At 36.2% G+C, this 17,157-nt stretch overlaps 1 protein-coding gene across 6 annotated transcripts in view; it reads right to left on the bottom strand.

Moving 5' to 3' along the window:
- The window catches only part of TASP1 (taspase 1), a 323,082-nt gene extending 312,719 nt beyond the window's left edge, over positions 1 to 10,363 (bottom strand). For 3 of the 6 annotated variants that reach the window (XR_013762024.1, XM_079128502.1, XM_079128504.1), the window contains exons 1-2: positions 9,008 to 9,074; positions 119 to 337 (exon numbers count right to left, since the gene is read on the bottom strand). Coding sequence is in view for 5 of the 6 variants with exons in the window: in XM_079128502.1 (XP_078984628.1) it covers positions 119 to 263 (145 nt within the window). In the remaining variant the exon portion in view is untranslated. Of the gene's footprint in view, positions 1 to 118; positions 338 to 2,023; positions 2,174 to 9,003 lie in introns of all 6 variants that reach the window. The other 3 variants (XM_079128501.1, XM_079128503.1, XM_079128500.1) reach the window with 3 other exon arrangements.
- Positions 10,364 to 17,157: the final 6,794 nt, after the last annotated feature.

The raw sequence follows: 17,157 nt of genomic DNA, 5'->3' as shown, positions 1-17,157 counted from the left end.
TCTCTTTGGTTCGAACTCCTCTTTGTCAGATGTGAAATGCAATTCTCAGTATACTTCAGGGCAAGAAAAGAAAAATCAGCATTATTTTCATCTTCCCACTTAACCATTAAGGTCTTACCTGCATGTACCAGCACAAAGCCTCCACGTTTCTCCTTATGGGACTGCTTTGTTTCCAATTCTTTGGCTGTTATTTTAACAGCTGAAGCCTGAGATGATCTGGAAGGCAGCCCTTCTCCAGAACTCATCCCCTTCTCCATGGTCATTCTCCAAGATTATCATCTTCTATTATGAAAAGAGCATAATTCTATCCAAAAGCAATTGTAGGAGATGAATTACCCTAGAGAAAACAGGCAAAGAAGATATAATTTCTTTCCACTAACATGGACATTACTTACAAAAATCCACAAAATTTTTTTAAAACTATTTTTAAAGTTATTTAATTGGATAACAAAAAGACTGTGAAAAGGTTAGAATTTAAGTATCTGCCCATTGACAGTATTTGCTTGAAGACATATAAACAAAAGAACTATGTAAAAAGACTTCATACTGAGTCCAAAGATATTTTATCTTTCTTTTAGTCACACTGAAGTAATCTTCAATAAAACTTAAATGTCATTTTCTCCTTTCTCCAAATTCAATATTAATAATTGCTGAGACATTTTGGAATCACAAATGGTACTGGCAACATCACTGAATCTTGCAATAAAGCCTATATTTCTGCTTACTTAAAAGAAATAAAGCAACATACAGATTCACACCTACATGTAAGAAATTCTTAAGTTAATCAATTTAATGCTCCACAGCTTAATTCTAAAACATAAATGCTAACGAAATTATATGAGTAAACCAAGAAATAAAAATAACACTGCTGCAAGTAATTTTCCGTCTTCATGTAAAACAATTTGAGGCTCTCCATAGATGAATGAGACATAAAATTTAATAAAACAATTTTCAAGCAACCTTAGGCCACAAAGCTTCTAATTTCTCTCACTACGCATCAAAAACTCAAGAACTTTCGACAATCCTGTCTTAATAACAACAAGGAAAGAACATATTTCAATTTAAGGCAATAAACTTAAAAATCAACATTTTTTTTAAAATTTGAATATAAGGTAGTTAAAACTATTTAAATGTCCAAATTCACACTGTTAGGTAAAAATCTGCACCTTATGTTAAATTGAAAAAGGGAGGCAAAGGAGAGCAAGTCTTTCTTTTTCAGTACAAAACTAAAATAGAAACACAAAGAAGTGACTTAGTTGCCCAGTCCAAAAAAGCAGCTACTCCTCAAAGCACATTCTGCATCTCACTGTTAGTTATCAGCGCACAAGATATTAATTTATTAATATATTCATTGCTATAAATACATATTTTAAATAATGTGTAAGTTTTCACACTGCTTTTCTATTTCCTCATATTAAAATTATATTTTTGAACAATTTCATTTGCTAAATCTAACAAAAATTTGAGCTTTTATTTTAATCTTTTACATTTTCATATTTGTTTGGTTTTTGAATTTCCCAGCAGTACTAGTACAAAACAGACTGAAAACTTTTTTAAAAGTAGGTCCTTTATACTAGAAATAATCTGAGAAGCACTGCAATATGGAATTTTTAAATTCTTTTAATTCCAGGTTAAAGAGTTCATTTAGTTTTTATTCTATAACATTTCACTTATAAGACTTACAAGACATATACATATATGTACATATATGTATACACACACAATAGTGTTAAAATGGTTTACATATACTCAAAGAGCAGGAAAAAAATTTATTTCAAGTGCTGATTTTAATTAAAATGCCTGTTTTTATTTTGTGGTGGTAACTGTCTTCATAACAATGTTTTTCTTTGAATGAATTCACAAAAATATGCCCAATTACTTTTTTTGATTTTTTTTTTTTTAGTTGTCGATGGACCTTTATTTTATTTATTTATTTACATGTGGTGCTGTGAATTGGACCCAGTGACTCACACACGCAGGCAAGAACTCTACCACTGAGCCACAACCCCAGCCCTTCAATTACCTTTTTATTATTATTTTATTTTACTTCTTATAATATTTCACTGAAATAGGATACCATTTGACATGTAGCAGTTGACAAACTGGAGTTTAGTGGTTATCTGTCAACATATAAATGCCATCATGTCTGGTCTGGCTATGAAATGAGCTTCAGCTCAATAGAATAAAAACAAATACAGAATGAGTGAAACTAAGGCCTTGGAAAACTAAGAGCTTCAGATTAAATAAAAACACATTCATGAAGTATGAATTATTAACCCTCAAGCTACTCTCACTGTTATCTAAAGTATTCTTTCAAAAATAACAAATTATAACATTCACAATTTATAATGAATATGGAAATAAAATAATGAATCATAACATCTACATTTTTATAATAAGGTTGAAAGTAATAGGCATTTAAATGAATAAGAGATTTAAAAACACTGCTTCTCAGGGTTGCCTAAAAAGAAAAGGTGGAGGATGAACTAATTTATGCTCCCTCAGAGACTATGTGAAATATATTTATTCAGCAAATGATAAAATCTCAACAAACCCCTTCAAAAATGCTGTCCCCCAAACTTCTGCTGGACTGAAAAATAAGGAACTCAAGTGAATGGACTAGCCAATGTGCATTCCGGTCTCCAATTCCCAATGATTACTAAAAATGTATTTTAATTCTATTAAAACTAAAGCAACTTCAACTTCAACATCAGTTTTTGTTTAACTCAGAACTCATTAAGGTCAGATAAATAGAGTTTCTAGAAATGACAAAAAAAATTAAAAAAGACAAATGGACAACTCTTAGTTTACAGAAAAATGATATAATGGTTTAAATCAAAAAAAGATACAAAATAAAAAAACTACACTCAAAAACCATTTTTAACTTGGATTGGCAAACCTCAAAATACACAACAACAGGTTTTGAGAGAACAGAAAAATATGAGCATTCATAAATTGCTAGGGGTAACAAAAATTGGTACAACTCGATATGGGCAATTTGGAAAAATTAATCAAAATTAAGATATAAACCAACAATATATCTTGATGAAAGTGGTTAAAAATAAAAGCAGCCACTGGAAAGAATGTGGAAGTATTTGATACAGATACGAAAATCTCAAAGACATTTGGTAAATTTAAAAAGGCATGGAAATAATTCAAATTATTAATTGTTTAAAAGGCATGGTACAGAAGTATATGCAGTGCAAAGTGGCACAGGGAAGCATACCAGCTTTATATACAAAGTATAAATCTGGATGGATCAAATATATAAATTATATTTATATTATATTATATTATATATTATCTTATATTTATATCAAATATATAAATTATACATGTATTTGTGCATACTTCTTTATTTATGAGTAGTTACCAAAAGGAGATGTGGATGACCAATGAACAAAAGAGGGATGGAAATTTCACTGTTCACCCTTTTATACCTTTTGAATTTGACCCATCTGAATGTGATCCTTACAAAAAAAAATTTTATGGAAACACTAGTTAATGAGCTAAATCCAACACCCAAAATAGGGCAAGCCTGTAAGATCCGACTTAACAACTTCAGTGAGAAGGAAAATGCCACATTCTGAAGACTTATCCCACCTAGGGAAGAAATAGTCAAAAACATGCCCAAAGATTCTCAAAGGGTCTTTTTCAAAATTTATTTTCTGGATTGTTAACTTACAGGAACACACAAACTACAGGTAATCCAAACTAGGAAAAAAAATAATCACAGTATTTAATCTCTACAGTTAAGATTAGAAAGCAAATAATAAAATCATGACAGAAGATTAACATTAAACATCCCTGTGTAGTTTTTATCATATTTGTAATCATTATAACAAATCATTATTTGAAACTGATGCAGCATGCTTACACCAATACACTGACCCATAAGAAAAATGTCAAATACTTCAGCTAAGTTTTAAACACTCAAAATAGAAGGTTTCAAAAAAAAGAAAAAATAGTTGATAGCTTTATGAAACAAAAAAAATTCTATAGGAGTTGGGGGTGTAGCTCAGTGATAAAGCCCTTGCCAAGCATGCACAAGGCTGTGGGTTTGATACCCAGAACCACAAAAAAAAAAAAAAAAAAAAAAAAAAAAATTCTACAGACCATTTTTATAATAACTTTATTTCTAAATAATATGTTTGAATATGGACATGTCTCAATTTCCTACCAGAAATGACAGTAGAATTCATTATGATTATTATTATTTCTAAACACTGGCAATTTGTCCCTAATCTGTAATAGTTACTCAAAAAGTTAAATATAAAGGTATAACATGACCCAGAAAATTTCATTCCTAGGTATATACCCAGAACTAAAAACATATATCCACACAAAAACTTGAACCTGGATATTTACAGAATTATTCAAAGTAGCCCCGCCCAAAAAAGGTAGAAACAACTCAAATATCCATCAAAAGACCATGTGTTCAAAGGTGGGGGGGGTGGGTGCCAGGGCAGGAGGCAGTAGTATATTCATAGAATGGAACATTTATCACTGGTAAAAAGTAAAGAAATATTAATACATGACCACAGTGTGAATGGACACTGGAAACATTGAAAGAGGTGAGACACAAAAGGCCACCTACTATGTGATCCCATTTATATGAAATATCCAGAAGAAGCAAATCTAAAGAGACAGAAAATAGATCAGTTGCTTAGCGATGGAGGGATCAAGGGGAAATGGGAAGTGAATGCTAATGGGTGCAAAGTTTCTTTTGTAGTAGTAAGAAATGTTCAAAAGACTAGGGTGGTAATTGCATAGCTCGGTGAATATACTAAATATCAATGAATTGTAAACTTTAAATGAATAAACTGTCAGATAAATAATACCTTAATAAAGCAATTTATTTAAAAAAAAAAAAAGCAAACTTCTTGCTCCTCATAAATTACATCTTTACCAAATTACTAAACCCAATCACCCTTTTCTTAATCTTCTGCTTGCAACCTTTGATTCTCTAGATTACCAGCTCTCCTTTGGCAAGCATGACAATCTCGTAATCTAGCTCTCTATGATCCCTCTGACTTCATTCTCAAATGTCTCCTTCAGAAATTTCACCGACTGGAGAACCTTTCAAAACTATCCTCTCAGCAAGTCAGATGATTCCTCACTCTTTTGTTTCTGTCTTTAACTCTAAGTTACAAATTTTCTGGATAGTTCAAACTTGATCTTCCTTGTTCTTAGCCTTCCAAAACAAGTTCATTCTCCTCCCCCAAATGTTTAAATCTTTTTGCCACATTAGTCCTATTTCTGTACTAGTATTAACCTTTCCTAACTCATCTTAGAGTCCTCTGAGGTCTGGGGAGAGGGGGGAGCTCAGTGATAGAGCACTTGCCTAGTGTAAACAAGTTCCTGGGTGGATTCCCCAGCACTGCCAAAAAAAAATTCCTTAAAAGTCATTTTGGACTGCACCCAAGTTTTCAAATCCTACAGACTTCTGCCATTTGACATTTTTTTCCTTGACCCTTGTCTAGCCTATATATCTTTTAGCATAAAGTTTACAATACATTTGCACTTTTCTCCCCAAATACAAGCTATCATAAAGCAACTACCTATGAAAGGATGCCAAAATAAATCTCATAAAGGACAACTCCAATTAAAACAAACAAATACCATGCCAAAAGACATGAGCAGACAATTTATAAAGAGGCAATATAAACTGGATATTCTGTATTTAGGAAAGAATATTCAAAGAAATACTAACTCTGTACTGGCACCATGTACTGCTGTAACCATTTTCAAAAGGAATTTGTCAGTAAGTAGCAAGAGCCTTAAAATGTATAATATTGTATATAATATCTTCCCAGAGATACTATATATATGAACTAGTCTATACAGACACAGTACCATGGATACCTCTAAAGAGAACTAGGAGACTGAGGAGCAAGGATGAAGGGAAAAGTTGATTTTCTAACAACTTTTGATTTTGAATATTTTACTCAGTATTAACTACTGAAGAGAGACTATTTAACTTTGACATCTCTGAGACCAAGATGAATGTTAATTAACTTGAACATCAAGGCCAGGAAATAAACTCAGAATAAAACATTTTTTACTCCAGATACCTTCATGGCACTAATTTAAGGTTTAAATCTTGACCTCATGTTTCTCAAAGATTTATTATTTTCCTGCTGCATGTGATGACATCTTTTCCTTTAAACCATTTTAAAAACTACCATGTCATGTTAGTTTGGAGTTCAGGTTTTTCACTCTAGCTGTGTTTAGTCTTTCAGAAGCAGTCTGAGGAGGAAGGAAGTTATCTCACAGCAGAAATCCAACCCTTAAGCTATTTCAACTGATGAATAAGGAAACTAGTGTTGTTGACTTTAGTCTCCTGTCAATGAAGGTTTAATGCCTCATTAAATGAGCTCCAGAACATACTTAAATTTGTCTTTGACCCATTAATTCCATCTCTAAGAATATTTTCTACCAAAATTTTAAATACAGAAAGGATTTTAAGTCTTGTATGCTGTGTTTAACATAGAATACAGAATTTTTTTTTTTTTTTTAAATCTGGGAGCAACCCAAAAATTCAACACAGTGAAATGGTTAAAACAATAACTCATACATTTATGGCCAATTAATTTTCAACAATGGGACCCATGACATCCAATGGAAAAAGGGTAGTCTTTTCAACAAATGGTATTAGGGAAACTAGATAGTCACTAGTAAACGAATGATCTTTTTTAAAAAAATATTTTTAGTTATAGATGGATACAATACCTTTATTATATTTATTTATTTTTATGTGGTGCTGAGGATCGAACCCAGTGCGTCATACCTGCTAGGCAAGCAGTCAACCACAGAGCTACAATCCCAGGCCCAAAAGAATAATCTTGATAAATTATTTAAAATCAAAAAGAATGAATTTTGAATTCCTATTTCATATTACATACCAAAATTAATTATAAATAGATCAAAAATATAAATATGAATAAAAACATATAAAACTCTTAGAAGGAAACACAGGGATAAATATTTGTGACCCTGGATTTAGCAATTGTTTATTAGATATGATACCAAAACTACAAGCAACCCAAGGGACAAAAATAGGTTAACTGAACTTTACCAAACTTTAAACTTCTGTGTTTGAAGGATACCATCTGAGAAAGTAAAAAGAAAATCCACAAAATGGATTATTAATATTAAGAAATATTAATTTTTCAAATCAGGTATCTGGTAAGGCTCTGTTATAGAGAATACAGAAAGAACTCATACAAATTTAAAATAAGACAACTAAATTTAAAAAAGGGATTTCTCCAAAGATATACAAAGAGCCACGAAGCATGTGAAAAGATGCTTAAGAGTATGAGCCATCAGGAGAAAGAAGATCAAAACTACAATGAGATATCATTTCATAAATACTAAAATGGCTATAATCAAAAAGGTAAATGTTAGCAAGAACATGGATAATCAGAACCCCCATAATTTGCACAAAAATTTAAACTGAATTACCATATGACCCACAATTCTATTTCTAGGTATATACCCAAGAGAACTAGGAACACATACCCACACAAAACTTGTACAAAGATGTTTATAGAATTATTCAAAATAGCCAAAAAGTGGAAACAACCCAAATATTCAACAACTGAGGAAGCAGCATAAACAAAATGTGGTATGTTCATATAATGGCATATTATTCATCCATAAAAAAAAAAGAATGGGGCTGGAGATGTAGCTCAGTGACAGAGCACTTTTGCCTATGTGAGGCCTTGATTTTTATTCTGGGCACCATCACTCCCAAAAAAAGAAAGAATGTACTGCTGATACATAGTTCATGGATGAACCTTCTAAACATCATTTTACCTGAAAGAAGCCAGACACAAAAGAACAACTATTATATGAGTCTATTTACTTCAAATGACAAGAACAGGAAAATACAAAAATGCAGAAGGTAGATTAGTATTTGCAAGGGGGCATATCCTAAAGAGGAGTTACTGTAATGGGTACAGTATTTCTTTTGTAAGTGAAGAAAATGTTCTGGAATAATAGTGATGTGTGAACTGCTTTCTAAATACACTAAAAATCACTGGAATTTACAATGTAAAAAGGATGAATTTTACGGTATGTAAATTGTATCTAAATAAAAAAAAAAAAATCTACCCATGCAATGAATGCAACATATATAATTTGCCCTTTTTAGTGTAACCACATTTTACACACAATGATCATAAATAGGTTAATGTTCACAAAAAAAAAACTAAAAAGAAATAAAAAATGCTGGCTTCGTATAACTACAGGTGATCTCTTTTTCAATATTTTTGCATTTCCCTGATAGTTTTTAATAACCACTGCTTTCTGTTAAAGGGGGGGGGGGGCTTTATTTGCAACAAAAAACAAAGTATTAAACTCCCAAAGCTATACTTAAAAATTCCTTAGCTTACAATTCAACGATCTCCGTCACATGGTCCCCAATATATCCTTCCTTTCCCTACAGAAGTCAATTAAGAACTCCCTTTCCGGAAACACGATGCCCTCTATGTTCAGACACCTCCAGCTCTTGCTTTTCACTCTCCTCTCCAGCTACTTCCTCCACTCAATCCCTTCCTTCCCATCTGCCTTCACAGTAAACGCTAATGTCCCGCAGGATTCTAACCAGGCCTATACGCAGGGCCGCCAGAACCCCACCCGCCACTCAGGACTAGAGCGCATCTTCTACGGTCTCTGCCACTCTCTTGGGACTCCAAGACACCTCCGGCCTGAGACTGCAAACTGAGTAAAAGACTGCGAAAAGTCCGCAGTTTTCCCTGGAGAGGTGCCGAAACCGCCAAGCAGGAGACAAGGCTGGAAAGGGGGTGGCAAGGGCCCCACGCGCGACCGAGACTAGGGGATGAAGGACATCCTAGGCCCCCTCCGCAAGCCCAGGGCAAGGGGCGTCCTGCGCACCCGCCCCGCCGGCTTCGGGAGAGACGTCCCAGCGAGCCTGCCGGGCCCACACAGACAGCTGCGCGGCGCCGGCAGCGGCGCGGACAGTGTGAGAAAGAGGGACACTCACCCGCGTTAGCCCAGATCCCTCACTGCACCGGAAGTAGTCATCCGCCCGTTGCCAGGGTGAGGAAGCGGGAGTGACGTTAATCCTTCCCACTGGTCGCTAGCGGTACCACGTGGCCCGGAAGCAGATGCACGCGAGCTGCGCTGCGCTGATTTCGTCTTCTGGTCGGTAGCGGCTCACCTGGCCACGAAGGTGCGATCTGGACTCAACTTTGGGCCTCGATTGTTTTTTTTTTTTTTTTTTTTTGAGCTGCGCAGGCGCCGTTACCTATCTCTCTCTCTCGCCCCATGATTTACTTAGAGGCCTGTGTGTATATGATTAGAGTGGTGGTCTGACTAGCGCTATGATAGGAAGTGAAATTAAACTGCCCATCATTAATTGTCACTTAAGAAGTCCTTTTCTTTTTTCCATTTTTGCTGCCTACTTATACAGTAGGGGAAAGTAGGGTGCCGCTGAATTGTGCATGAGAGGAGAGAGTCAACCTTGCCCTGAGGAAATGGAAGGGTGGGTGGCCCTAATTTGATGGTCTAGGGTCTAATACCAAGACTCAGTAACATTTGTATAATCCAGTTAATGTTTCTTTGTAACTGTTAGCATGGATCTTTTAACCTGTAGCCAACTCGAAGCTTTTCTTGGTGAAGCAGAGATTGAAAGGAGTGAAACTGCAGGCTGTGTGTCCCTTATCCAAAATACCTGGAACAAGAAATATTTTGGATTTCAGAATATTTTCATGTACATAATGAGACGATTTGGGAGTAGTACCCAAATCTAAACCCAAAATTCATTTTTTTTTTCGTACACACCTTATGCACATAGCCTGAAGCTCTTTATACATTATTTTAAATAATTTTATTCTTTTAAAACAAAATTTCATAGTGTGGAATAATCCACATGTGGTGTCTTGTTGGTGTTCAAAACAGTTAAGATTTTGGAACATTTCAGATTTCTGATTTTTAAATTAGGGATGCTTAACATATACTTTTCTAAGTGAGGACTCAGACCAGGAGCTTTAGTATCATCTGTACTCCATAACTAAAAAATGCAAATTCTTGGGCCCCATCTCAGAATTTTCTAAATCAAAAACTTTGGATTTGGGACCTATGAAGCTGGCTTTTTTGTTTTGGTTTGGTTTGTTTGGTTTTGGGTTTTGTTGTTGTTGTTGTTGTTGTTCTAATTAGTTACACATGACAGTAGAATGTATTTTGACATATTGTACACAAATGGAACATAACTTCTCATTCCTCTGGCTGTACATGGTGCAGAGTCACACAGGTTTTGTAATCATACATGTATATAGGGTAATAACATCTGTCTTATTCTACACCCTTCCCATCCCCACCACCCCTCTCCCTCCCCTCACTCCCCTTTGCACAATCCAAAATTCCTTCATTCTTCCCTACCCCAACCCCTCACTGCAGATCAGCATCTGCTTATCAGAGAAAACATTCAGCCTTTGGTTCAAAATTAGTTTATTTCACTTAGAATGATATTCTCTAGTTCCATTCATTTACTTTAAGGCTGAGTAATATTCCATTGTGTATATGTACCACATCTTCTTTATCCATTTATCTGTTGAAGGGCACCTGGGCTGGTTCCATAATTTTGCTATTGTGAATTGAGCTGCTATCAACATTCATGTGGCTGCATCACTGTAGTATGCTGGTTTTAAGTCCTTTGGTATATAAATGGAGGAGTTGGATAGCTGGATCAAATGGTGGTTCCATTCCAAGTTTTCTGAGGAATCTCCATACTGCTTTCCATTAACAATCTGTTTTAACAAGCTCTCTAGGTTATTCTGATGCATGAAAATTTTGAGAACCACTGAACTAGAGGGACTTCTCCTTAGCCAAGTTATAGAAATGGGCTATAGAGAGTGATAGATACAGCTCCACTGAAGAAAGGGGGGCAACCAAGAATTTGATCCTTTTGCTGAACAAGGAAAAAGCACCAGGAAAGTAGTATGGGACTGAGATGGGAATGAGTCCCTGGAACTGATTTTCATTCTGAGATTCCTAAGATAAAAATATCTGCAAGCTGTCAAGATTTCTCAACTACTAATAATCCCTTATCTATATTTATTAATTTTTGTATTACCTGATGTATTTTTCTGCTAATATTTTTTCTCTTTGAGCAAAGAATAAAAAGTGCATTGTGAAATTTATCAATAAAAAATTTTAGATTTCAAAGGGAGTGTATTAAAGTAAGTGGTTTGACTTTCAAAACAAAACAAAACAGAGGGGCTGGGGAGATAGTTCAGTCGGTAGAGTGCTTGCCTTGTAAGCACTAAGGCCCTGGGTTTGATTCCCAGCACCAAAAAAAAAAAAAAAAAAAACAGAGCCCTCATACTTAAGTCAACAAAAGATAGCGGGAACTGAAAAAGTTAACAGCAAGGTTTCTAGAACCAAGAGAATCTGGGTTCATATCTCAGTCCTGCCCTAATTTTGTCCCCTTGAACACTTTTTCTGTGATTGAGTTTCCACATTTGTAAAGAGAGAATGTTAATAGTATCTTTCAAAAAGTTGTGTGGAATAAATAAGTAAACATATACAAGTACTTAGAAAAGTATTAGACCCTTAGTAGTATTATAATAGTTTGGATCTGGAATGTTCCCCAAAGGCTTCTGTGTTCAAGGCTTGGTCCCCATCTGGTGGCACTATTGGGAGGGGGTGGAAACTTGAGGAGGTGGGCCTTGTTGGAAGAAGTATCACTAGGGGTGTGCCCTGGATAGTTGTATTGAGACCCTGGTTCCCTCTTCCCTCCCTCCCTCCCCGCTCCACCTTCCTCTCTCCTTTCCCCTTTCCCTCCCCCCCATTCCTGGACACCATAATGTAAGCAATTTACCTCCACCAGCCCTTCTACCATGATGTACTGTGCTCCCCAGGCCCCGGAAACATGAGCCATGTGACCATGAACTGAAATCTCTAGAGACTGTGAGCCAAAATAAATCTTTCCTCCTTTCAGTTGATTTTTCTCAAGTATTTTGTCACAGAAAGCTAACACAGTAATTAATTAATGTTACTTTTAAAAGAAAGAAAATCGCCATTAAATGCAGACTCATTGCCATGAATTTGTAAAGAATCAAACTTCTTTCTCAAATAAATGACTCACACATATTTAATTTTAAAAATGTGCAGTTTGTTCTGGGAATAATTATTAAAATTGGGGAAATAAGTTAGCACTGTGTAACTGGGAGGTGAATTCTGTATAATATGTGGATTTATTAAACAAAAAATTAGATCTTACACAATAGCCCTTGAGAGGTGCTGGGAAAAAAATGAAAGTTTGAAAAGAAGATTGGAAGATTAAAAAAAAAAAAAAAAAAAAAAAACAGTCAATCCCAGAAGCCAAGGATACTCAGCTCCAAGAGGGGATCACTAAGATACAGCTGTACCAGCTACAGGTATACACATATAAGGACAAAAGAAGCAAATCTTGTCCTCAAATTCAGTTTAGATGAAAGACATACTGTCTATACAAATATATAATGCAGCAATTCTCAAAGTGTGGGCCAGGGTTGTATATGTAATCCCCAGATCATTCCAAGAAATCTTTGGTGTTAATCTTTGGTGACATTTTGTAATGACACAAATATGCTCATTTGCCATTTTTGTTCTCTCATGAGTGTGAAATGTTCAAAAAATTCATAGGTAGGACTTCAAATTTCATATTGCAACTAACCTTTGAGAAACTGACACTCATCAAGTTTGGCTATAGTATTGAACAAGAATATTCACAATTATCCAATAAAGCTGATAAAATACTCCTTCTTTTTCTACTTATAATCTGTGTGAAAATGAAATTTCTTTATATTTTAGCCAGCACAACATATCACATCAAATTAAATGAAATAAGAAGCCAGCTGATTTTTTCAAGTGGATCTGCATAATGCAAAAACTAATACTTCTCTCACATTTTGTTTTGGGAAAATGCATCTACTCTTCATTAAAATATATTATTTATATTAGCATGTAATGGTTTATTATTTTTTGTTTTACATTTCAGTTTTGAATATAATAAATATTAGTAGGTATAACCCACATGACCAAAAGCATTGGTACACCACTCTCTGTTTTTTTAGGTGTATGAAGGTGTCCTGACACATGACAACTAAATGCAATGGGTGATCCTGGATTGGATCCTGCGTGGGGAAAAAATGGTATAGAATATTATTGAAGCATTTGGTGTACTTTGTGGATTTAATATTAGATAAGAACATTGAATCAATGCTCAATTTCCTAATTTTGTTGAGTACATAGTACTTGATTATAAGAATGTCCTTTTTCTTTGCAATTATATCTGAAAAAAGTTTAAAGGGGGAAAATTCTGTAAAAATTCCCTAATGATCTTAAAGTCAAGACAAAAATGATAAAACAAATGTGACATAATTGGTGATTTGGGCTGAAGGTTTTATGGGAATTTTTCTTACTGAGCTTGTGAATTTTTTGCAGGTGAACTTACTTGTGAACTTACTAAAAATTAAAATTGGGTGGTATGCCGTGGCACATGCCTGTAATCCTAGCTACTTGAGAAGCTAAGACAAGAACAATTACAAGTTCAAAGCCAACCTGGGCATCTTAGTGAGACCCTGTTTCAAGATAAAATAAAAAGGGCTAGGAATATAACTGGGTGGTAGAGCACTTTCCTACATTTGTGAAGCCCTGGGTTCAATCCCTAGCACAAGCTCCCCCACAAAAAATAACTAATTAAAAGGACTTATGGCTTGGGATTTAGCTTGGTTATGGAGTGCTTGTCTAGAATGCATGAACTCCTGGTTTGATCCATACTCTCACCAAAAAAAAAAAAGTGTCTTGAGACCAAAATATTGGAGAAACATTGTAGTCACCGCTATTCATAGGTAGCCTGGATTCCTAGTTTTATTAGGTAACATGGAGCTTTTTTTGTTTTGTTTTTCTGCCACCAGCTTCATGAAGGGAGAGATGGGAAAATTTATTACATAATAGTAACAAGTTTCTATTTAGCGATAGTAACTGAAGCAGATTTTGTTACCTAGAAGTGAGATAAATATCATAACAAAATAACAAAGTGAAACATGTAGCTTTGGCTTGGGACTAAGTGAAGTAGCAAGAAAGGGAAGGGAACCTAAAGGAGTAAGTTAGCAGAAGTCTAAAAGGCCTTCAGGATGCTGTAGATGAAGGATTAAAGGAAGCTAAGGAAAATGTTACTGGAAACTGGGAGAAAATACCCTTGTTATGCAGTACCAGCAAGTCTGGCCCAGGCTTTTGGGGGCAGACACAAACAATTCCTATTGTGCCTTTTCTGAATTACTGACCTCCAGAATCCATGAGCATTAACAAAAAAGAGAGGGGAGGGTCCTTTGTGCCATTACATTTGGATTATTTCCTTACACAGCAATATCAATAGGTACAGACAGGAATAAATGAAAATGGGAGGTTTTTTAATTAAATGCATACATATCTTCCTTTTCTTTTCTTTCCTCCCTTCCTTTCTTCCTTCTGTAAGGCCCCCAAAAAGGAAACCCCAACTCTGTCCCATGGATGGACGGCAATCCCAATCAACCGCAGGAGGCGTCACTTGATGCAAACCGCAAGAGGTGTTTATTCCAGCGCGCTGGGACCCAACTCCAGGAGTCGAGTCCCTAGCAGAAAATCTTGTAGGTTTATAAAGGCAGAAACCACACATCGGGAGGGGTCGCACATGAAAGGGAAAAGGGGGACAAAGCTGCCGGGGAAATTCCAAAGGGGGTCTGGGTTTGCTGATAACATACAACATGTTTCACAATGTTTTACAACAGGGCGTAGATTCTGGTCAATAGTTTCTGGTAATCATTCTGTTTGATCACTATCTGGCTATCTGGCTCAATTTACCCTTTTATTCTCTGTTTGGGGCTGTTTCTTGGAACAGCTTTAAGGGCTTTGTTCCCATTCCTGGGAGGGTGACCTTAGGGAGTTGAGATGACTGGGAGGGTGACCTTAGGGAGTTAAGATAACTGGGAGGGTGACCTCAGACAGCTTAAAAAAATGTCCATTCTTTCACTTCCTTCCTTTCTTTCTTTTTCTTTCTTTTTTTCTTTGAAGTACTGGGGACTGAACTCAGGGGCCCTCTACCACTGAGTTACATTACATCCCCATCCAGTTTTACTTTTATTTTGAGACAGGGTCTGGCAGAGTTTCCCAGGCTGGCCTCAAACTTGGATTTCTTCTATCTCAGCCTCCCAAGTCACTGGAGCTACAGACCTATGCCATCCTGCCTGGCTTTCCTTCCATTTCTTGGACAACATTGTTACCTACTGTTTCTCAGAATTTATCTACATTTTAAAAATCACCACCCAATGCTGCTCTACATACTTTCAGTCCTCTGGGGCTTGATATGATTCAAGTAACAAAATTCCATCTAACCTCCTTTCAGACCCAATATTCAAAATTTCTTACCCATGTTAGATACACTATCTCTGAGGTCTTTTGAAATATTGGGGATGCACAGTTATCCATCTAATCAATTCACTCAACATGTTAAATATGAATGGTCTCTACTGGCAAATCTCACTCAGGAAATATCTTGTTATCTCCCTCTACTTATTGCCACTTCTCCCAAACCCCACATAGTAGCCAACTGGAGAAAAAAAAGAAAGAAAAAAAAAAAACTGTTTGCCTTATCTCCAATAATGTCTAGGGTGGATATGGTGGCACACACGTATAGCCTCAGCAACTCAGGAAGCTGAAGCAGGAGGATTGCAATTTCAAGGCCTGCCTGGGCAACATAGTGAGACCCTGTCTCAAAATAAAGATTGAAAAAGCTCTGGGGATGTGGCTTAGTGGCAGAGTACAGCTGGCTTCAATCCTCAGTGCCAGAAATGATGATGGTGATGCTGTCATCTGCTACATTTCCAGCCTTGTGCCCTAGGTCAGCACCCTCTGATAGTTTTTTGGGAGCATCTCTCCATTTATTATATCCTGCAAAACAGTATTTCAGTCGGTCCTTTATATTTTTTTCTAGCATTTACATTGTATTAGATATGGTAAGTTATCTAAAGATGATTTGAAGTATAGATGAAGATGTGCATAGGATAAATGCAAATACTACATCATTTTATGCAAGGGACCTAAGCATCCTCAGATTTTGTATCTGCCAGGGACAAGGGGACAATCCTGACAGACGTCTCCCAATGCTTCTTTAACACTTGTGTCAGAAATACTGCAAGGTGGTAGCATGGTGTATTGGTTTTCGATTGCTGCATAAAAAGTTATCACAAATGTATCTGCTTAAAACAATACAGATTTCATCTATCGCAATGTGTGTTTGTGTGTGTGTGTGTGTGTGTGTGTGTGTGTGTGTGTGTGTGTGTGTTACTGGGGATTAAACCCAGGGTCACTCTACCACCGGGCCTGCTAAATTGCCCAGACTGGCTTCAAACTTGCCATCCTCTTGCCTCAGCCTCCCAAGTAGCTGGGATTCCAATTGTGCCCCACCATACTGGCTCATCTTTCACAATTTCTATGGGTCAACTATCCAGGTCTGCTCAGATCTCATAAGGCTGAAATCAGAGTATCAGGTAGGGCCACTGTTTCATTGGATGCTCAGAGTCATCCTCCAGGCTCATGCAGGTAGTTGGTAGAATTCAGTTCCTTGCAGCTGTAGAACTCCTGACAGCTTTGATCATCTTGAAGGTCTGCAGGCAGAAGCCTCTCTGACTTTTCTACCTTCCAAAGGACTCACCTGATTAAGTCAGTCCGCACAGGATAATCTCCCTTTAGATGAACACAAAGTTAATGATCAGTAGCCAGGTTTCAGTAGTGATATCTATTGTGTTCAAGGGGAGAGGATTATGCAGGGTATATACAACACCAAGGGTGACAATTATCTTAGAACTTTACCTACTAGAAGGATGAAAGAAAATTTCAACAACAGGTGGACTACAACAACCCTATAAGCAAACCTATGGTAGACAGCTGTTATCTTGACTGCCAGCATGAAGGCCTCCTTATTTAATTAAGGGAAACCCACTTCTGACCGCCTCTTACCATTTGCATCCAGTGTTAGCAGAATTGTCAGGATGCTCCGCATTTGCCTTGCCAAGAGTTGGACAAGTGATTCATGCTAAACCAAAGCTACTCCTTGCCAAAATTAGAATCTTGATAGGAATAATAAAAAGGGTAAAAGTAGTTGATATTCAT

The sequence above is a fragment of the Sciurus vulgaris genome, assembly GCF_902686455.1.
Source record: "Sciurus vulgaris genome assembly, chromosome: 2".
Classification (NCBI taxonomy): Eukaryota; Metazoa; Chordata; class Mammalia; order Rodentia; family Sciuridae; genus Sciurus; species Sciurus vulgaris.
This window is presented reverse-complemented; position numbering and strand designations above follow the sequence as displayed.